The sequence below is a fragment of the Puma concolor genome, chromosome B2 (genome assembly GCF_028749965.1).
Source record: "Puma concolor isolate L17-30 chromosome B2, mPumCon1.1.hap2, whole genome shotgun sequence".
In the NCBI taxonomy this organism is placed as follows: domain Eukaryota; kingdom Metazoa; phylum Chordata; class Mammalia; order Carnivora; family Felidae; genus Puma; species Puma concolor.
Genome location: NC_141671.1, coordinates 29,916,577 through 29,937,721, shown reverse-complemented (window position 1 = coordinate 29,937,721; position 21,145 = coordinate 29,916,577). Strand labels below are relative to the sequence as shown.

The 21,145-nt window shown below is 47.5% G+C and overlaps 2 protein-coding genes across 4 annotated transcripts; both read left to right on the top strand.

Moving 5' to 3' along the window:
* Positions 1-5,774: 5,774 nt before the first annotated feature.
* IER3 (immediate early response 3) lies at positions 5,775-7,083 on the top strand. Its single transcript, XM_025917205.2, has 2 exons — positions 5,775-6,026; positions 6,126-7,083. Exons 1-2 carry the CDS (start codon positions 5,817-5,819, stop codon positions 6,384-6,386), a joined length of 471 nt encoding a protein of 156 aa, XP_025772990.1. The 5' UTR covers positions 5,775-5,816; the 3' UTR covers positions 6,387-7,083.
* A 266-nt stretch (positions 7,084-7,349) lies between these two features.
* FLOT1 (flotillin 1) lies at positions 7,350-20,014 on the top strand. Of its 3 annotated transcripts, none has more exons than XM_086706479.1 (13): positions 7,350-7,370; positions 7,949-8,005; positions 8,300-8,375; positions 8,464-8,554; positions 8,792-8,935; positions 9,072-9,191; positions 9,280-9,375; positions 9,599-9,751; positions 16,955-17,136; positions 17,298-17,343; positions 17,462-17,599; positions 17,859-18,023; positions 19,369-20,014. In XM_086706479.1, the coding sequence occupies exons 2-13, from the start codon at positions 7,963-7,965 to the stop codon at positions 19,396-19,398; spliced, it is 1,284 nt and encodes a 427-aa protein (XP_086562605.1). In that variant the 5' UTR covers positions 7,350-7,370; positions 7,949-7,962; the 3' UTR covers positions 19,399-20,014. The 3 variants fall into 3 exon arrangements, with proteins under 3 accessions (XP_086562605.1, XP_025772906.1, XP_086562606.1); XM_025917121.2 differs by lacking the exon at positions 7,350-7,370 and adding an exon at positions 7,468-7,642; XM_086706480.1 differs by lacking the exons at positions 7,350-7,370; positions 8,464-8,554 and having other exon boundaries at positions 7,947-8,005.
* The last annotated feature ends 1,131 nt before the right edge of the window (positions 20,015-21,145 follow it).

Here is a 21,145-nt window from a genome sequence, read left to right as displayed (position 1 = left end):
GGGAAAAAGCGCCTGCTATGTGCCTAGGAGCAGTATACTTATATAAATTAATCCTCACAGTAACCTGAAAGCCAATTTGCCCATTTTTCTTTCTTTTTTTCTTTTCTTTTTTTTTCTTTTTCTAATTTACATCCAAGTTAGTTAGCATATAGTGCAACAATGATTTCAGGGGTAGATTCCTTAGTGCCCCTTACCCATTTAGCCCATCCCCCCTCCCACAACCCCTCCAGTAACCCTCTGTTTGTTCTCTGTATTTAAGAGTCTCTTATGTTTTGTCCCCCTCCCTGCTATATTATTTTTGCTTCCCTTCCCTTGTGCTCATCTGTTCTGTGTCTTAAAGTCCTCATCTGAGTGAAGTCATATATTTGTCTTTCTCTGACTGACAAATTTTGCTTAGCATAATACCCTCTAGTTCCGTCCACGTAGTTGCAAATGGCAAGATTTCATTCTTTTTGATTGCTGAGTAATACTCCATTGTATATATATACCACATCTTCTTCATCCATTCATCCATTGATGGACATTTGGGCTCTTTCCATACTTTGGCTATTGTTGATAGTGCTGCTATAAACTTTGGGGTGCAGGTGCACCCACATTTCAATTGAGGGAACCTTTTCAGAGAAATTAAGTAGCTGGCCCAATATCATATAGTTAATAGGTAGCAAAGCTGGGGTTTAAACCCAGTTTCCTCTAATACCACTAGATTCTAATATGCTCTTTTTGCTACATCATGTCTCCTTTCTACTGCAAAACCAAGTCAAGTCAACAAAGTTACTGAATATCTACCAAACATCCAGGTGCTGCTGAGCTTTTCCATTTCTGTTCCTTGAATACCCTGACTCCAGCCCTCTAACCCTGTTTCCCTTTTTCAAAAGTTCCCACTTCCAAATATCTGTCTCCTTCCCATTACCTTTGTCCCCCATACTAGCCTTCAGTCAGCAATGCAGCAATACTCTAGGTGGCCAACAGGCACGACTCACTCTTATGCCAGGGATTTATACAGAGTGAGGGCCAGGGCTTTGCCAACCATCGCCTGCACAGTTATTTCCAATTTAATGGCAGATTCCCCTGAGCCACAGTTGAACATCCCCCCTCTCCTCTTTGGAGAGGAAGCATGGGGGTGGGGGGGAACCTTTGAAGGGACACAGCTGGATAAACAGATACCTCTGAGGGTGAGGGGTAGCTCCTCAGAGAAGATGGATTTAAGAATATTTATTAACCCCCTACTAGGTGAAAGGCCATGTACTGGAGACACCACCAAGACATCATGAGGAAAAGGGCGGATGTGGTCCTGTATATTTATGGAGATTATATTCCAGTGGGGGAGACAAACAACAAAAAGTAAACAAATAGATAAAATTATTCCCCAAGGTAGCAAGTGTTGTAAGAAAATGCACAAGGGGCTAAGAAAGAGGTTGGCAGGAGGTCAAGCTCACGGGTCAAATGAGGGGAGTGAAGGAGCATGGCAATCCTGGGGAAGATGGAGAGGAAATGAGGAGCAGTGAGAGCAGTGGAATGGAAAGGGGCCAGCGGCCTGTTTGCCCAGGATTAGGGCAGTGAGAACTGGTGCAGCTGCCATCTCAGCCCCTGGCCCTTCCTGGCCTTAACTCATCCCCCAGCACTCACCCCCGCACCTTTTCATTGGCTTAATGATTCACTCTCAACCTTTCCCTAGCTTCCTGTGTGTCAGGAGGTGGTGGGGAGAGCTGTGTGTCTCTGAGGGTAGCAGAAACAGGGATGACATTGGTTGAGAAGGAATGGCGAGCAGTATGGGTTGTCTCGTTCTGCTCTGTCCCATTCTAGCCTTACCACAAAGAAAGGTCTCTCTGTGCCGGGAGGACAGTAAAGATAACTAGGCCCAGCTGGAGGCCCAGATTCCAGATGTGGGATGTAGTGGTGAAACAAGATCCTGACAGCCGGCTTTGTTTCCCCTCCCCTGCCTAATGCCCTAGAGAAAATTTCCATCATAAACAAGTTGTGCATTCCTGACCTTGGGTGCCCCCACCTCTCTCCCACCAAGCCTGTTTCTTCCATCATCACTATCTCCCCCACCCCCAATTTACATCTCTGTGAGCACATATGTGGGCCCATGCACGCATGCCAATAGTCATGTATTCATTTTAATAGTTGTGTGGCGTGCAGGTTCCCTTGGAATAAGGATGCAGGTAGCTGTGCGGGCTCACTGCTTGGGTGTGAAAACAAGAATGGTGGCAGGTGTGAAAGGCAGGTATGGGAAAGGGATGTGTTTCTGTAGAGGTGTGTTTTATGTTGGTCAGGAAGAAGTGTGTAATACATGAGTTTAGACAGCAATGATGGGTGTAAAATAAAGAAACATAGAGGCCCAGGAAGCAGTTGTATATACAGAAATAGTGTATCTATTTTAGCCCAGTTGTGGGGATGTCCTCTATTTGCATCCCACATGTCCTTGATTGAGAAACACCATCATATGTTCCTTGTTTGTTATGTGTGTAAGAATTGTCCCAGCTAGGGGCACCTGGGTGGCTCAGTTGGTTGAGCGTCCAACTTCAGCTCAGGTCATGAGCTCCTGTTCATGGGTTCGAGCCCCTCACTGGGCCCTGTGCTAACAGCTCGGAGCCTGGAGCCTGCTTTGGATTCAGTGTCTCCTGCTCTCTCTCACTTGTGCCATGTCTCTTTCTGTCTCTCAAAAAAAAAAAAAAAAAAAGAATTGTCCCAGCTGTTCTTAAGATGTAACTTTGTATGTGCGGCTTGAAAGAGTGTATCCATGTCTCAAAGCTTGGGGTGACCCAGCCACTGTGTGAATACCATATGTGCATTTTCAGCTTTCATTTAATAAGACTGTTGAGCCACTACTACATGTAAGGCACTCTGCTGGGTTTTATGGAGGGCACAAAGACATGTGTGACACAGCACAGACTGTAATGGAAGAGATCATATACGTACTCTGTGTGCACCAGGCATAATATGATCTGGAGTAAAGACCTGAGCCAGATGCATTTCAAATCCCTGGAGTCAGCCTTAAAGCCTTCATATTCTTAACTGTCAGCACCGCACTCTCCATGCTCCGTGATTCTAACGATTCCCATCTCATTACTAAATCCCTGTGGTCTTGTGCTACAAGTGTCTCTTACTGCACCCCTCTTCCTGGTTCCCTCTGCCATAGTCCATCTCAGGCCCTTGTTATCTTCCACCTGAACCTTTCCAATAGCCTCCTATCCCATGCCCTACTTAGTTCCCAGCTTGAACTGTCCACCTTTTATATCCTCCCATGACCCACAGAATCCACAATCTAGAGTCAAACTCAATTGCCTGGCCTGGCAGCTAAGTTCTCTCCACTCTGCCTACCTCCTTTCAAGTATCATTACTTCCCACTACTCCTTTACAGGAAACTTACTGTAAGATTGTTTTTCTTGTGATTCCCCAAACATATCCTGTACTTTTCCAGCTCAAGGCCTTTGCTGATTCCATTCTCTTCCTCACAGTCATCTTACACATCTGACTCTGTGGTATCCCACCCACAGTTCAAAGTCATCTCAAATGCCACTCTTCCATGAAGTCTTACCTTTTTGTTTTTTCCACCTTATTGATTAGACAGGCGTGAACACTAGTTCCTTTGGGTCCCCCTTTACACTTAGTCTTCAGTTTCCTTAAGACCCTCAAAACATGGGAATGCAAGCTGGTGCAGCCACTCTGGAAAACAGTATGGAGGTTCCTCAAAAAACTAAAAACAGAACTACCCTATGACCCAGCAATTGCACTACTAGGCATTTATCCAAGGGATACCGGTGTGCTGTTTCTAAGGGCACATGCACCCCCATGTTTATAGCAGCACTATCAACAATAGCCCAAGTATGGAGAGAGCCCAAATGTCCATCGATGGATGAATGGATAAAGAAGATGTGGTATATATATACAATGGAGTATTACTCGGCAATCAAAAAGAATGAAATCTTGCCATTTGCAACAACGTGGATGGAACTGGAATGTATTATGCTAAGTGAAATTAGTCAGTCAGAGAAAGACAAAAATCATATGACTTCACTCAAATGAGGACTTTAAGAGACAAAACAGATGAACATAAGGGAAGGAAAACAAAAATAATATAAAAACAGGAAGGGGGACAAAACATAAGAGACACTTAAATATGGAGAACAAACAGAGGGTTACTGGAGGGGTTATGGGAGGGGGGACGGGCTAAATGGGTAAGGAGCACTAAGGAATCTACCCCTAAAATCATTGTTGCACTATATGCTAACTAACTTGGATGCAAATTTTAAAAAATTAAATAAAAAATTAAAAAAGATCCTCAAAACAGTTCTCCTGATTGGGGTCCCCCCCCCCCCCCGCATGCATAAGGTAAGGCCCACAAGGGTGAGGTGCCCACTAAATCTGGCTTGCCTCACTCAGCAGCCCATATGCTGGAATTCATAACCCTAGTACTTTGATCAGTACCTTCAACAGGGTACCCAGCACCAGTGAATGCTCAAAGGATGTTAAACTGTGTGTCCATGAGCAGCTGTCTCTAAGGCAGTTATGAAAATGTGTCAATTCTCTATTTTTTTTTTTTAGCCAAGCGCCTCTCCCTTCTTATTACCATTACCATATTTGCATAACATCTCACAGTTTAAAATGTTCTTCACATACATTTTGTTATTTTTTCTATATGACAAGGGACAAATCTGGGTGGCTGCTAACCTCTTGCCTTTCTGCACCAGCCTTATGTGAGCATTTCTGCACACATCTAAGTGGGTAGCTTTGTTATGTTGTCCTTGCAAAGTCTCTGCACCTTTGCTCTGTGTGTGTGTGCGCACACGCACATGCATGTGTTATGTACACATTAAAGAAGAGCAGAATAGGCCACCCCAAAATGTGCCACTATGCCATGTGAATTATTTTGAGCTGAAGGCAATCAACACCCAGAAGACTCAGGAAAAGCTTTTTACCTCTCTCCTTCAACTGGCTAAAAGAATTTAGATAGAGGCCTGAAAGATAAAGAGAGCTATTACACAGATAACCTTTTATCTGAAAGACTTACTCTTGGCAAGGCAAACTTCTGACTCCCACACTTCGATTCTTATCTTCCTCTGAATTGGCCTCCTCCTCTTTGAAGCCCCAGGCCACTGATCCATTCCCTAGCTCAAGATTGCTTACAAGCCTCAATTGCTTTACTGCCTTGAGTTTCATGGCTTCCTGGGTTCCAGAAGTAGGTAATTAAACTTGTTGTTTTTCCTGTTAATCTATCTTAGATCAACTTAATTATTAGACCAGCCAAAGAAGAGACCATTTTTACTGCCCCGACAATACAGCGTGTGTTGAGGCAGGAAGCATTGTGTCTGTGTGTAGTTCATTTTTCCATGTCGTCTTGGCTATTTCAGTAATGACTTTCCTCTTGGGGTGTGTGCGTTTTCTGCGTGCATCTACGAGGGTATAAATGTGCCTGTGTAACTGTAATTTCCTGACTTGCTAGGTCACTATTGTAGCAGTAAGATTTCTTTTGGTAAGTCCTCCTGCTTCCCAAGAGATGGGACCTGTGGCCCAACCACCTTCTAAGCTATCTGTTGGCCCGTCTCCATCTACCACATGTCCCGACATGTGCCTGAAGTCCGGGAACTCACCCACTCCACTCACAACTCACACACTCACAACACACACTTGGGCGCCTAAACTTGCATAGGCCACTCCCTCTCTCGGCTTAATCTTCGGAATTTCCAGCTCGCTCCGGCCACCACTCCCAGTCGTGGGTGGAGTCGAAAAGGATCCGCCCATTCCAGGGCGCACAAAAATTGCTCCGCACGACCACGGGTCCTCATTCGGTCTTCCGCCCAGCTCAGCTCACGATGTGTCACTCTCGCAGCTCCCTCCCCACCATGACCGTTCTGCGGGCCCCAACCCCTGTCTCCTCCACCAGCCCCGGACCCCGGCGGGGATCTGGTCCTGAGATCTTCACCTTCGACCCTCTTCCGGAGCCCGCGGTGGCCCCTGCCGCGCGCCCCAGCGCCTCCCGCGGGCATCGAAAGCGCAGCCGTAGGGTCCTGTACCCACGAGTGGTGAGTGTGGAGGAAGTAGGCAGCAGGTGGGGCAGGGCAGCGGGAACAGCCGAACCCCGAGATCTCAGCTAACCTGTTCCCTTCGTTGTCTCTCTTCAGGTCCGGCGCCAGCTGCCAGTCGAGGATCCGAACCCTGCCAAAAGGCTCCTTTTTCTTCTGCTCACCGTCATCTTCTGCCAGATCCTGATGGCTGAAGAGGGTGTGCCGGCACCCTTGGCTCCGGAGGACACCTCCAGCGGCGCATCCCCCACGCCCACCCCTGCGCCCCCGGTCCTCGAGACCCTTAATCTGACCTCTGAGCCCTCAGACTACGCTCTGGACCTCAGCACATTTCTCCAGCAACACCCGGCCGCCTTCTAACCGGGACTCCCCACATCCCCCTCAAAAGAATCCGAAAAACCAAAGAAACACCAGGTGTACCTGGTGCGCGAGAGCGTATCCCAAACTGGGACTTCCGAGGCAATGTTAACTCACAATACTGCAGCGGAGACTCCAGCCCGAGCCTGGGATTAGAGGAGCACCGACACTCCGGGGCGAGACCGGGTGGGGAAGAGCGTCATTAATTTATTTCGTATTGATCCTAATTAATATTTATATATGTATTTATGTATGTTCCCCTAGGTGATGGAGGGGTGTATGTAATATTTATTTTAACTTATGCAGGGGTGTGAGATGTGCCCCCCTACTGAAAATGCAGATCTCTTAGTATTTGAGCTTTGTGGGAAACGTGGAAGCAGGGCTCCCAGAACTTAGGGAGATCCTTCTCCCGAGAAGGAATGGAGAGGATCTGGGTCCTGGAGAGCGCCCGGGCTGAGGCAAGGATGGTGGCGGGTCTTAGGTTTAGGGACTGGTATTCCGTCCTCCAGGATGTCACCTCCGCGGATCTATTGTGTGAGGCTTTAGCGGACTGTTGGGAATAAGGTCCTTGTCCGAGGATCTCCTCGAAGTTGCCCCCAAGGGGTGGCTACAGTGTCAAAGGTCGGTGGGCTATCGGGGGCGGCTGTGGGGTCGCCCGGTATGTTCTGTGAACACAAATAAACTCGATTTACGGTCAGCAGTCATCTGAATGTATCTTTGCAAGCGGCGATTCCCCATTCTTCCTCGGGCCGGCGGGAGGAGCTGGGTAAACGTCCCTAGCGGGCGCTCCGCCCCAGGTGACCGGATGCGGTCGTTCTTTGCCCAACGCGTGGTTTTCCCAGTTAGCACAGCCGAGCAAATCCGACATGAAGCAATGTCCCCCGCCCTGGGTTGCCAGGCCCACGGAAGTCACGTCCCGCATCCCGGGGCGGAGCTCGCAGCTGGGGAAGGGCGACGGCGGGGGCGGCCGCTAGCCCAGCAGCCTCGGTAGGCCAGGCTGCTGGCTGGCTGGCTGCGAACCAGAGCGTGGCCTGCCGGGAAAGGGGCGGGCCGAGGGCGCAGGGGTGAGGGGGGCTGGCTCGCCGCGTGGGGCGGGGTCGCGTTTGCCGCAGCAACAGGGTGCGGCCGGGTGAGCCGCGCGGGCGCAGGCCCAGCTTTCCGGAAGGCGGTGCGTCGGAACCGCTGCTCAGTCTCCAGATCGGCTGCGCGCCCCAGCCGTTGCCGAGACCCCAGCCCGGCCGCAGCCAGCGTGCGGGGAGGTGGGTGGGGAGGGGACATGTAGTCGGGCTGCGGAGGAGCGGGGAGGGTGGCTCAAGGTCTGGGGTCCGCTAGGCGCGGGAGAGCATTATCAGATAAGCGAGAAACTGTCCTCACTGAAGGCGGGACGGGGCAGGGGCAGGGAGTGGCCGTAAGCCGGCGTGGGAGGGAGCCGCTGGGGATCTGTGGGACTGCAGAGGGAAATGTCTTAACGGACCCACGGGTGTGGAAGGGACTGGGCCTTGGAAAGAGAGAGTATTCATTTCTGTGGACCTCGCCCGCAAAGTTTTTCTCTCCCTTTCCTCCAGCTCTAACCTGAGCCATGTTTTTCACCTGTGGCCCAAATGAGGCCATGGTGGTCTCCGGTAAGTAATGTTCTCTTCTCAGCCAGTGCCCCCCAGACTCTTGCGGTCCTGCCTCTGCCCTTTACTCTTCTCCCTACCAGCTCCCCAGCGCCAAGCCTTCTGTCCACCCCACCCCCCATGGCTGCAAGCCACCCATTTGTGATTACCAGTCGCTACCCTTCCGAGGCCCAGACAGTCTCCCCTCCAGCTCCCAGATTTCCTCGTGGGGATTATCCCCCCAACCCCAGTTTTTCAGTCTTCCATATTCTAGCCCTACCCCTCACCACTACAACTTACTGCCCCCTCACCTTGCAGGTTTCTGCCGAAGCCCCCCAGTCATGGTAGCTGGAGGGCGTGTTTTTGTCCTGCCCTGCATCCAGCAAATCCAGAGGTAAGTAGAAGGAGAACCAGGGAAGGGGAACCCTAGTTTTCTCTCTTTCCTTTTTTTTTTTCTCACTGTCCACTCCTTTTTCCCATAGGATCTCTCTCAACACACTGACCCTCAATGTCAAGAGTGAAAAGGTTTACACTCGCCATGGGGTCCCCATCTCAGTCACTGGCATTGCCCAGGTGAGGCTTTCAGAGCCTTTCCCCTGATGTCCATTCCTTCATCACCTTCTGTGTCCCCAGACATTAAGAATCTTCTGACCATGGCCTTCCCAACCTCTGGCTGCAGAGAAATTTCTCTGCGAAGTCTCACCTTCTCCAGGGACTCCCGAGGCACTTGACTCTTCCATTCTTTTCCTGCTTCCTACCTGGCTTCATGAGACCTTCACCACACTCACTCTATCCCTATTCTGGCTACAGGTGAAAATCCAGGGGCAGAACAAGGAGATGTTGGCAGCTGCCTGCCAGATGTTCCTGGGGAAGACAGAGGCTGAGATTGCCCACATTGCACTGGAGACTCTGGAGGGCCACCAGAGGGCTATCATGGCCCACATGACTGTGGAGGTGGGCTTGAGGGCAGGGAAAGATCTGGAAGGCATACCAGAGTGAGTTGGGCCTCTGGGCCAAGCTAGTCTGTGGGAGACAGTAGCCAGAGGACTGAGAACTTAAATTCCTCCTTTTTACCATTCTGTTACCCTAGGAAATCTATAAGGACAGGCAGAAATTCTCAGAGCAAGTTTTCAAAGTGGCCTCCTCAGACCTGGTCAACATGGGCATCAGTGTGGTTAGCTATACCCTGAAGGACATTCATGATGATCAGGTATACCTAGGTGGCTGATCTTCTCCAGTTCCCTGCTCCCATCTCTTAAACCTTCCTGAGGATTCTGATTTCTGCTTCTCTCCCACAGGATTATTTGCACTCTTTAGGGAAGGCTCGAACCGCTCAAGTCCAAAAAGATGCTCGGATTGGGGAAGCAGAAGCCAAAAGAGATGCTGGGATCCGGGTGAGATAGATCCCACTTGGGGGGTCAGTTGGTCACTATGGATTTGTTGGGCATGCAGCGGGAGAGGGGATGGAAGAGGCACATCTGAGTGAGGTCTGGTAGAGCTGGGTTGGCAGAGGACATAGATGAGGCCACGTGCAGGGGAGCCTGGTGAGGAGCAGGCTCTCCCTGCGGGGCCTTCCTCTCCCTACTCTGACTTCCTTCCTGATCTCTGTGTGGACAGGAGGCCAAAGCCAAGCAGGAAAAGGTATCTGCTCAGTACCTGAGTGAGATCGAGATGGCCAAAGCACAGAGAGACTATGAGCTAAAGAAGGCTGCATATGACATCGAGGTCAACACCCGCCGAGCACAGGCTGACTTGGCCTATCAGCTTCAGGTCAGAGCTACCACACTGGGCAGTTCCTCTCAGGCCCTCCATCTCAGGCTACCACACTTTCTCAGATTCTAACTCTGATCCCTTTACTCTGGCTGTCCATTTCTGACCCAACTCCTCCATATGAGGAAGATTTGAAAAACCTAACCATTTCAGTTGAAAAGTAAAGGCCAAGAAGGGATATGGTCAATAGGACTGGTCATATGTTTGGGCAGACTGTTCCCTGTGAAAGGGCACCTGGGTGAATGGGGTGAAGCAGAGCTAGGATCCAGCCCATGCTCTGCTCACCATACTGTGCATTCTGCCACAGGTCAGTGGTTCCGCATCCACCCAGGGGAAGGGGCACCTTTTTCTGATTTTCCATGGGCTCACAGCAGCCCTAGTGATCCAAGAAGGGCATGAGGAAGAAAAACATGGATGTGAGCTTTGAATCCTGCAAAGTGAGATATGGGCAGCCCTTGATATTGCAAGGAGGCATGATCAGTCCTCTTTGTTTGCAGATTCTGTATTTGAGAATTTGCCTACTCAAAAATTTATTGGTAATCCCAGAAACAGTATTTGTGGCACCTTTGTGGTCATTTGCACACAATGCACAGAGCAGTGAAAACTTTGAGTTGCCTAACAGTGCAGCGGAGGTTGAACAAGATATTCTGCCTTCCTGTTTCAGCTCTCATAAGGTAAACTGTCGTTTTCACAGTATATTTACTGCCACGTTTTTTGCATTTTTGTACTTTTTGTTGGTGATTTTGCTGTTTAAAATGGCCCCGAAGCATACTGCTAAAGTGCTAAGTATTTCTAAGTGCAAGGAGGCTGTGATATGCCTATAGAGAAAATACATGTGTTAGATAAGCTTCTTTCAGACAGGAGTTATAGTGCTTTTGGCTCTGAGTTCGTTGTTAATGAATTAACAATGTATATTACATAAGGTATCTTTCAACAGAAACACATGTAAAACAAGGACATATACTAATCTGTTGATGAAAATGTTGTGACCAAGGGCTCACAGGAACCTAATAGCAAAATAAGTATTTGCTAATTCAGTATTCATGGCTACTCTATATAACAGATCTACCACAAATAATGAAAATCAACTGTATTTTGAGACCTTTACCCAAAGGATGGCAATATTATGAAATTTGGTTTTGCCAAGAATTGGTACAGGCTGAAAGCCTAATGAAGTGCAAAACCTCTTTAGTTTATGATGTTAAATTCCTGGTGGTTTGACAGGTAATTGAGTGTAGCATAGTGCTTTGCTCCTCAGCATGGTCTGCCTACCAGCAGCATCAGCATCAGCATCACTGTGGAACTTGTTAGATACAAAATCTCAGGCTCCAGTCCTACTGACTGAATCAGAATCTGCATTTTTTTTTTTTTTTTAAGTAGGCTGCAGACCCAGTGTGGGACGTGAATGTGCGACCCTGAGGTCAAGAGTCACATGCTTTACCAACTGGGCTAGCCAGGTGCCCCCAAAGCCTGCATTTTTAACAAAATCCCCAGGAGATTCATGTACACACTGGAGTTTGAAAAGCATTAACATTGTGGAAGCCATTTGCTTGAGTGGTCCTTAACCTTCTAAAAATGGCTTTATTTGTCTGAAGATCAAAGGATTGAGCTGATTTTGGCTCTGTTCCAGCTTTTATGAGTTCTTTATTTTGTGCCAGGCTTTGTGCTAGGTGCTCATGAAATAAGGATTCATTCAATAAATATGTATTAAGTGCCTACTATGTGCCAGACATTGTTTTGGAGGTAAGGATATAAGGCAGAAAAGATTCCTGCCCTTGTGGAGCTTACATTATAACACAGGAAACAGCTAATAAGCAAGTACATAATTTTTATGGGTTCTTGTTTAAGTGCTATGATAGAAATACACAGAGGGTCGCCTGGGTGGCGCAGTCGGTTAAGCGTCCGACTTCAACCAGGTCACGATCTCACGGTCCGTGAGTTCGAGCCCCGCGTCAGGCTCTGGGCTGATGGCTCAGAGCCTGGAGCCTGTTTCCGATTCTGTGTCTCCCTCTCTCTCTGCCCCTCCCCCGTTCATGCTCTGTCTCTCTCTGTCCCAAAAATAAATAAACGTTGAAAAAAAAAATTAAAAAAAAAAAAAAGAAATACACAGAGTGAGCGGAAAAACAGTGGAGAGGTACTATATTAGGTTAGGGGTGATCCAAGAAAGCTTCAGTGAGGCCGTGATTTATGAGATAAACCTGAAGATGAGAAGGAGCCAGCAATGTAAAGAGTTGTGGACCAAGAACATTCTAGGCCAATGCTGTTCAAATAGAACTTTCTATGATGATGGAAGTGCTGTAAATCTGTGCTGTGATTTTTTTTTTACACATTTTTTAATTGTTTTTATTCGTTTTCAAGTTTATTTATTTTTGAGAGAGAGAGACACACACACACACAATGCAAGTGGGGGAGGGGCAGAGAGAGAGGGATACATAGAATCTGAAGCAGGCTCCAGGCTCTGAGCTGTCAGCACAGAGCCCAATGTGGGACTTGAACTCATGAACTGCGAGATCATGACCTGAGCTGAAGTCGGATGCTTGACCACTGAGCCACCCAGGCGTCTCTGTGCTGTGATGTTCAGTGCTTCAAAATTGGCTAGTGAAATGTAGGAACAGAATTTTTAATTGTATTTAATATTAATTTAAATATAAATAGCCATATGTGGCTAGGCAGAGGACCATCATGTGCAAAGGCCCTGAGGTAGGAAAGCTTGGTATATCCCAGGAACAGAAAGGAGGGTTCTGATCTGGTGTGGCTGGTATGCAGTGAGATGGCAAGGTAGGCATGGCCAGGTCACATAGGGTTCAGGTGGTCGTGATGGAGACTTAGAATTCAAAACCCAGTAGAATGCTATTGGAGAACTTTTTTTTTTTTTTTTTTTTGAGAAAGAGTGTACACACAAGAGCAGGGGAAGATGAGAGAGAGGGGGAGAGAGAATCCCAAGAATGCCCACACTACCAGTGCGGAGCCCAGTGCAGGGCTTGACCCCACGAAACATGAGATCATGACCTGCGTCAAAACCAAGAGTCAGACGCTCATCTGACTGAGGCACTTAGGTGTCCCATACTATTGGAGAACTCTAAGCAGCGTGGTGCCATGGTCTAATTTACATTTTCACAAGGATCAGTCTGGCTGCTATGTGGAGAATTGATTGTCAGAAGACAAGAGAGGAAGCAGGAATTTAAGTTGGAAGCTTTCTCAAAGATGATGGATTGAATAAATATAGTTAATTGCACTCCCTCTAAAACCTCACTAAAGCCACATAGAGTGATTTTTGAAAAGAAAGGGAAGACGAAAACAGATGCAGAGAATAGAATCAGAAGGAACAGAAAGCATAATATCATTTTGGAAGCCAGAAAGCCATCATAATTGACTAAGCCAGTCTGAGACAGCTGAGCCAGAGCTGCAGGGAGAAACAATGTAATCAGCTGAGGCTCAGGAGATAGCAGCAACAGGTGCCTCTGGAGTTGTGAGGAGACTGTTGAAATGAGGAGAAATGAGGTAAATGTGATAAAAAGTCACTTCTCAGCTCCTCTCTGGCTCCCTATGTCTTTGGTCATAGGCCCTTCTCTGCCCTAGTAGACATTGGGAAGTTTATTATCTGACAAGAGAAAACTAGAGGATATGATATGAGCCAGCTAGAAACAGGTGAGGGCCTGGTACTTTATCAATGACAGGCACGATGTGACTGACCATTGAATACTAAATGCTGACAGCCTCCCCTAACTCCCTTACCCCATTTGCCCCCCAGACCCTCCATCTTCCAAAGAAGACATCAGAAGACCATGCTGGGGAACATGACCAATCCAAAGGGAAAGGCTTAAAGATTCTGAATCAGAGGTTCCTCAGCAGGTGACCTGCCCAATCACCCTAGAGTGAAGCTCAAAGTCAACAAGCTTTATCCACATGCCCACAGTTTCCTTTCACTGTTTTAAACCTCCTTTACTGTGAGCAGACAGCCAAGAATTACCTGATATATGAGGGAATACTGCAACATGGAAGACTGAGACCAAAACCACAAACAGCAAAGTGATTTGAAGGATATATATACTATGCAGGGAGAAGAAAGTTAAAAAAAAAATTTTAATACCCCCAGTGAGATAAGAGGAAAATTCACATCCAGAAAATCAGGACAGAACAGAAAACAAAAAAAGAGCTCTTAGGGGTGCCTGGGTGGCTCAGTCAGTTAAACGTCTGATCTTGATTAGGTCATGATCTCACGGTTCCTGAGATTGAGCGCCGCATCAGGCTCTGCACTGACGTGTGGAGCCTGCTGGGGATTCTCGGTCTCCCCCTCTCTCTGCCCCTTCCCCACTTATGTTCTCTCAAAAATGATATAAACATATAAATAAAAGAGCTCCTAGGGGTGCCTGGGTAGTTCAGTTGGTTGCATGTCCAACTTCAGTTCAGGTCAAGATCTCACGGTTTGTGTGTTTGAGCCCTGTGTTGGGCTTTGTGCTGACAGCTCCAAACCTGGACCCTGCTTCGGATTCTGTGTCTCCCTCTCTCTTTGCCCCTCCCCCACTGGTGTGTGCGTGTGTGCTCTCTCTCACTCTCTCAAAAATAAAAAATAATAATAATTAAAAATAAGTTGGGGCGCCTGGGTGGCGCAGTCGGTTAAGCGTCCGACTTCAGCCAGGTCACGATCTCGCGGTTCGTGAGTTCGAGCCCCGCGTCGGGCTCTGGGCTGATGGCTCGGAGCCTGGAGCCTGTTTCCGATTCTGTGTCTCCCTCTCTCTCTGCCCCTCCCCCATTCATGCTCTGTCTCTCTCTGTCCCAAAAATAAATAAAAACGTTGAAAAAAAAATTAAAAAAAAAATAATTAAAAGAGCTCCTAGAAATTAATAAGATGGCAGAAATGAGGGCGGAAATCACATTGAAAGAAATTCTAATCAAGGGATTTATTAACCTAATTCTAATAAATTATTCTAATTTTAATAAATTCATTAATCCTAATCTGTAGATTTATTAATCTAATAAATCAACAGAACAAAGTAACTGGGAGGAAAATTGCCAATGGAAAACATTTATTTATTTATTTAAAAAAAATTTTTTTTTAACCTTCATTTATTTTTGAGACAGAGAGAGACAGAGCATGAACGGGGGAGGGTCAGATAGAGGGAGACACAGAATCGGAAACAGGCTCCAGGCTCTGAGCCATCAGCACAGAGCCCGACGCGGGGCTCGAACTCACGGACCGCGAGATCACAACCTGAGCCGAAGTCGGCCGCTTAACCGACTGAGCCACCCAGGCGCCCCTGGAAAACATTTTTAAATGGTTATTCTGAAAGGTATGACTTTCTAGGTTGAAACCCTCTACCAAGTATGTAATACAATGAATGAAAAACAACTACACTGTGAAATTTCAGAACATGGAGAACAAAGAAAGGACCTAAAAGCTTCCACAGAAAAAGAACAGATCTCAAAGGGTCAGGCATCAAAATGACTTCAGATTTCTCAAGAAACTAGAAGACCATGGAGAAATGCTTTCAAAGTGCTGATGGAAAATGAATTCTAAAGTTTACTTACTTATTTTGAGAGAGAGAGAACAAGTGAGGGAGAGACAGGGAGAGAGAGAGATTCCCAAGTAGGCTGAGCTGACACAACGTGGGGCTCAAACCCATGAACTGTGAGATCACGACCTGAGCTGAAATCAAAAGTCGGACGCTTAACTGACTGATCCACCCAGGTGTCCCCCCCCCCAACCTTTTTAAAACTTTGTTTATTTATTTTGGGAAAATGAATTTTAACATAATAACTTGTACTCAACCTAATTGTCATTCAAATAGAAAGGTAGGGGAAAAAAGCCTCAGAAAAGCAAGATCTCAAAAATTTACTGTCCACATACTCTTTCTGAGGAAGCTGCTGGGGGTTATTTCATCAAAAGGTGGGCTTAAACAGGAGGGGTGCCTGAGTGGCTCAGTGGGTTGAGCGTCAAACTTCTGCTCAGGTCATGATCTCATGGTTTGTGGGTTCAAGCCCTGCATTAGGCTCTGGGCTGACAGCTCAGAGCCTGGAGCCTGCTTCAGATTCTGTGTCTCCCTCTCTGCCCCTCCCCTGCTCTCACTCTGTTTCTCGCATTGTCTCAAAAATAAACAACATTTAAAAAAAAAAAAAAAAAAAGGTGGGCTTAAAGCGGGCAGGAGGGACTCCAACACAGAGAGATCCTGCACTCTGGGGTAGAGAGCAACTAGTCCAGTTTGGAACCTGTTTGGAATTTTAGGGTCAAAGACACTGGAGGGTGCCATACTCAGAAGCACTGTTCTCGAGTGAACAGATGGCTGCATTAGAGGCTGGGCACCATCTCTGGTATTGATAAGACCCACAGGGATGTTGGTACATGGCTGAGCCAGAGCAGTGAGATAATAAAGACACATGTTTTTCTCTGGTACCTCTCACCAAAATCTTGGCAAGAGCCTTCTGATCTCTGTACTCTATAAGGAATTAGAAAAAGAAATATGCCTAAATAAGAGGAATTCTATATGTACACATTCTTGTAGATGCTTTGTCCCTGGGAGAAGAATACACAAGAAGCTGGTCACAATGGTTGCTTCTGGGGAAAGGAACAAGGTGGTTTGAGGAAATAAGTGGATGGAAGCCTTGCTTATCATTATTCATTTTTTTTTCTTTTGAATTTGTACCATATGCAAAAAATAAAAGTGAAAAAGATACGTACATACACCCGCCCCTGCCCCCGCCCCAAGCCAGTAGGCAGCTGTTGGCAGGTCAGGCTAGAATTGAGGGTGACTTGCAGGAAGTTTAAAGGAGTACAGATGGAGAGAAGCACATGGGTTTGAGTGAGCCTAAAGGTGGAAGACGGCCACTGTGCACCAGAGCCCTCCAGTGCTCGTACGCTAGCAATGGACACTGTGGAGAAATAGACTAATAGGGGAGCTCAACAGAGGGAAACTTAGCATGGCCAAGGGAGAACAGGGACTGGATCCCAGCCCTACGCATCTCTTGATGCTGAGGCTGCCTAGAAAATGCCCTACCTTTGATATTGCCTCTGAGAAGGATCAGGCCATCCCCCAAGCTATGACTGGGATCCATATGGGAAATGGACTTTGCTGGGCTGGCTGAACCCGCCAAGGACTAACTTCATGTACCTACTCTGTTTATATCTCTCTCTGGAGCTCTGGCTTCTCTCTGCGGTTCCTGGGAACTTGCCCTTCAGCCCTGATGTTGAGCATCACTCCTACCCAGGTGGCCAAGACTAAGCAGCAGATCGAGGAGCAGCGGGTACAGGTGCAGGTGGTGGAGCGGGCCCAGCAGGTGGCAGTGCAGGAACAGGAGATCGCCCGCCGAGAGAAGGAGCTGGAGGCCCGAGTTCGGAAGCCAGCCGAGGCTGAGCGCTACAAGCTGGAGCGCCTAGCTGAGGCAGAGAAGTAAATGCCCCTTCCCAGACCCCATCCTGGATCCTTTACCATGTGGGTGCCCCCAGATGAAGAACTGAGTTCTATGGAACTCGGGTTACAGGAGCCTCTGTCTCTCCAATGGGGTCTGCCTTTTGCCCCTCCTCAGCCCCTCCCTCCCCTTCTGTGCCCAGGTCTCAACTGATTATGCAGGCTGAGGCAGAAGCTGAATCTGTGAGGGTGAGTTAAGAGGGGGCTCTTGCTGGCTTGTGGAGGGAGTAGGGGTTGCTGTATCAGCTGGGGTTCCTTATCCTTAACTACAGCCATCAGTACCACAACTTTCCTGTACCCTTCTCAGATGCGTGGGGAGGCTGAGGCCTTTGCCATAGGGGCTCGAGCCCGGGCCGAGGCTGAGCAGATGGCCAAGAAAGCGGAAGCATTCCAGCTGTACCAGGAGGCTGCTCAGCTGGACATGCTGCTGGAGAAGCTGCCCCAGGTCTGGAGGTTGTGTGGGCACCAGGAGAAGAACAGAACCAGGGAATGTAGGGTGGGCGGAAATGAGGGGCAAGAGCTTGGGGAGAACCAGGCTAGGGGACCATAAATTAGGGGTGGGAATTATAAGCCAGCAACCAAAGTGAGGAAGGATGATCTTTACAAAGTGAAGCAGATCAAGGATCTTGAAGCCCAGGGTAAGGCGTTTTAGGAAGGAATGTGGTCAGACCACAGGTGCTGAGTGGGCATCTCTCACCTACCAGGTAGCAGAGGAGATCAGTGGTCCCTTGACCTCTGCCAAAAAGATCACACTGGTGTCCAGTGGAGGCGGGGCCATGGGGGCGGCCAAAGTGACGGGGGAAGTACTGGACATACTGAGCCACTTGCCAGAGAGCGTGGAAAGACTCACAGGCATCAGCATCTCCCAGGTGAGGGTCTGTAGGGTGGGAGCTGTGGAACAGAATTTCTGGGTTCCTGGGGCATGTGATGCAGCGGGCCTAGTAGTGGGACCAGCACTAAGGAGGCTTAGGGACCATTGACATTTTTGTTTTCTATGTGCCAGACACACTGCTAAGCTTCTACACATATGGTTTGTTTTTTAAAATCAAAATATCCTTTGGGTAAGTAGTATTTTACAAAGTAAAGAAACAACTTCCAATGTGTTAAGGAACTTAGCCCCTATCATACGGCTGGTGAAGCTAGGCTTCAAACCCAGGCTGACCATCCTCTAGAGCCTTGTGGCCCCACTAGCACAAGAAACTAGTTGCAGCCTGTTGACAATTAATTCCAAGGCATATTACTGCTTTTCTTGGTGTCTGTTTATTCACCTATAGATTATGGTAGAGGTCAGAAAGCAGGCCCTGGAACCAGACTTTCCTGGTGTGAATCCTGGCTTCAGTGCCTGCTAGCTGTGATCTTAGACAAGTTCTCTACTTCCCTGTACCTCTTTCCTCACCTTAAAATCATGTTAATAATACTATTTACTATGTTGAATTGCTGAGGGGATTTTATATATATATATATATATATATATATATATATATATAATATGGGGTACCTGGATGGCCAGTTGATTGAGCATCCAGCTTCAGCTCAGGTCATGATCTCATGATTTGTAAGTTCAAGCCCCACATCAGGCTCGCTGCTGTCAGCTCAGAGCCAGCTTCAGATCCTCTGTCTCCCTCTCTCTTCTGCCCCTCCCCCGTTCCTGTTCTGTTGCTCAAAAATGAATAAACATTAAAAAAAATTATATATATATATATAGGGGTGCCTGGGTGGTTCAGTTGGTTAAGTGTCTAACTCTTATTTCAGCTCAGGTCATGATCTCAGTTTTGAGTTCGAGCCCTGCATTAGGCTCTGTGCTGACAGTGCAAAACCTGCATGGGATTCTCTCTCCCTCTCTCTCTGGCCCTCCCCTGCTCGCTCGCTCTCTCTCTCTCTCTCTCAAAAAATAAAAATTAAAAATATATAGAAGTGCCCTTCAAGTTAGTTTCCTTGGAGCCTTCTTGAGGCCTTCATTGAAAGCACTGAGAGATTAGGAGCTGAGGAGGGTCTGTGAAAGGGCTCTGGCCCTCTCCACTCCTCTTCAGTGATATGTTGCTGTACATGGGTCCTAATGACCACTTGACAAGAGGGTAGGGTAGGGTGGCAGAAAAAAAACTTCTTAGAAGACTCCTGGAAATGCATGTCCTCCCTTCAGCCTTCATCCAAATGGGGAGCTGGGAGAATAGGGTACCTGGTTCCCAAGTGTCATCACCATTGTCTTTTTGCCAGGTTAACCACAAGCCTTTGCGAACAGCTTGAGCCGTCAACCTTCGCTGATGCCTAGCCTCATGGCTCAAGTTGCCAGAATGGTTCCCATACTGCATGTACAACTGGCTTCCCTGAGCATGTACTTTGACATTGGGGTCCCACCCCTCATCTCCTTGCCAAATTGCCTGTGCCTTGCCTTGAAAGGGAATGGTTGCTCCCCTTGCCAACCCTACACTGCCAAGAGTATCAGTCCCCCAGGGTTCCCATGCCAGTCTTCTGATTATCCTACTCACCCAGCTTATTTAACTTCCTAATTACACTGTGTGAGCCTATTGTCTAGAATTTTCCTGACCCAAACTTGAGGGATGGCCTGGAGGTTCGCAACTTTGTCAAATCAATTGCTGTTAAGAAGCACTAACACTAGAGTGTCTGGGTGGCTCAGTCAGTTAAGCATTCGACTTCAGCTCAGGTCATGATCTTGCAGTTTGTGGATTCAAGCCCTGCATTGGGTTCTGTGTTGACAGCTTGGAGCCTGGAGACTGCTATGGATTCTGTGTCTCCCTGTCTCTCTGCCCCTCCCCTGCTCACACTCTCTCAAAAATAAAAAAAAATTACAAATTACAAATACTGATGAACAATTAATAAAGCAGAATTCATTCAAAATGAATGCTAGTATGTAGCTTATTCCCTTCATTCAGTAGACTTTTGGGGCACCTGGGTGGCTCAGTCAGTTAAGCATCCAACTTCAGTTCAGGTGATGATCTTGCCATTCCAGAGTTCAACCCCCGAATTGAGCTCAGTGCTGATATCTCAGAGCCTGGAGCCTGTTTCAGATTCTGTGTCTCCTTCTCTCTCTGCCCCTCCCCCACTCATGCTTGCGCGCTCTCTCTCTCTCAAAAATAAACATTAAAAATTTTAAGGGGCGCCTGAGTGGCTCGGTTGGTTAAGTGACTCACTTTGGCTCAGGTCATGATCTCACGATTCCTGCATTTGAGCCCCACATGCTGACAGCTCAGAGCCTGGCGCTGGCTTTGGATTCTGTGGCTCCATCTCTCTCTCTGCCCCCCCCCAACTCGTGCTGTCTCTCTCAAAAACAAAAAAGATACAAAAAAAAATTAAGTACTTTTTAGAATGGGAGAAGTTACTTATACACTGTTAAAGTTGCACAACTTTTTTTTTCCTGCAAAAGTTGGCTACAGGCAGAAAGCATGCTGAAATGAGAGGAATGGAGAGAACTGCACTAGTCCCCAGAATTACTGAAAATAGGGCCAAGGAAAATTATGTTAAATTTCTAAGGTAGCTTTGAGACTTATTTTGTGTACTTAGAAGCATGGGGTAGGTTTTAGGTGTAAGTCACTTTAGACCATGACGTGGCATCCCTCACTAGTTAATCTTTCCCTTGTGTTAACTGAGAAAACGCCAAAGGGTAACAGAAAACAGGACACAGAGCCATAACCCAAATGAACCCTGGATGTGCTATACTTTGGAAGTGGTGCAGTAGTAGCTTCCAACTCTTCATTCATGAGATTCTCCCAGACTACAGTTAAAACAGATTGCTGTAGTCAACTGGTTTCTGGTTTAGTACATCCCAGTAGGCCTGAGGATCTGCATTTCTAGAAGTTCCAAAAGGATGTTGATGCCTGCTGGTCTGGGAACCAGTTACACACTAACAATCATCTCAGTTTCCATTTCTGTCCATAGATCCTGCATCTGAGCCTATGCCTATCCCAGTTACTGAGACTGGTAGTAAGGGTAGTGGGGTGGTTTGGGTACTAGGGCTAAGAAATGAAAGTCAATT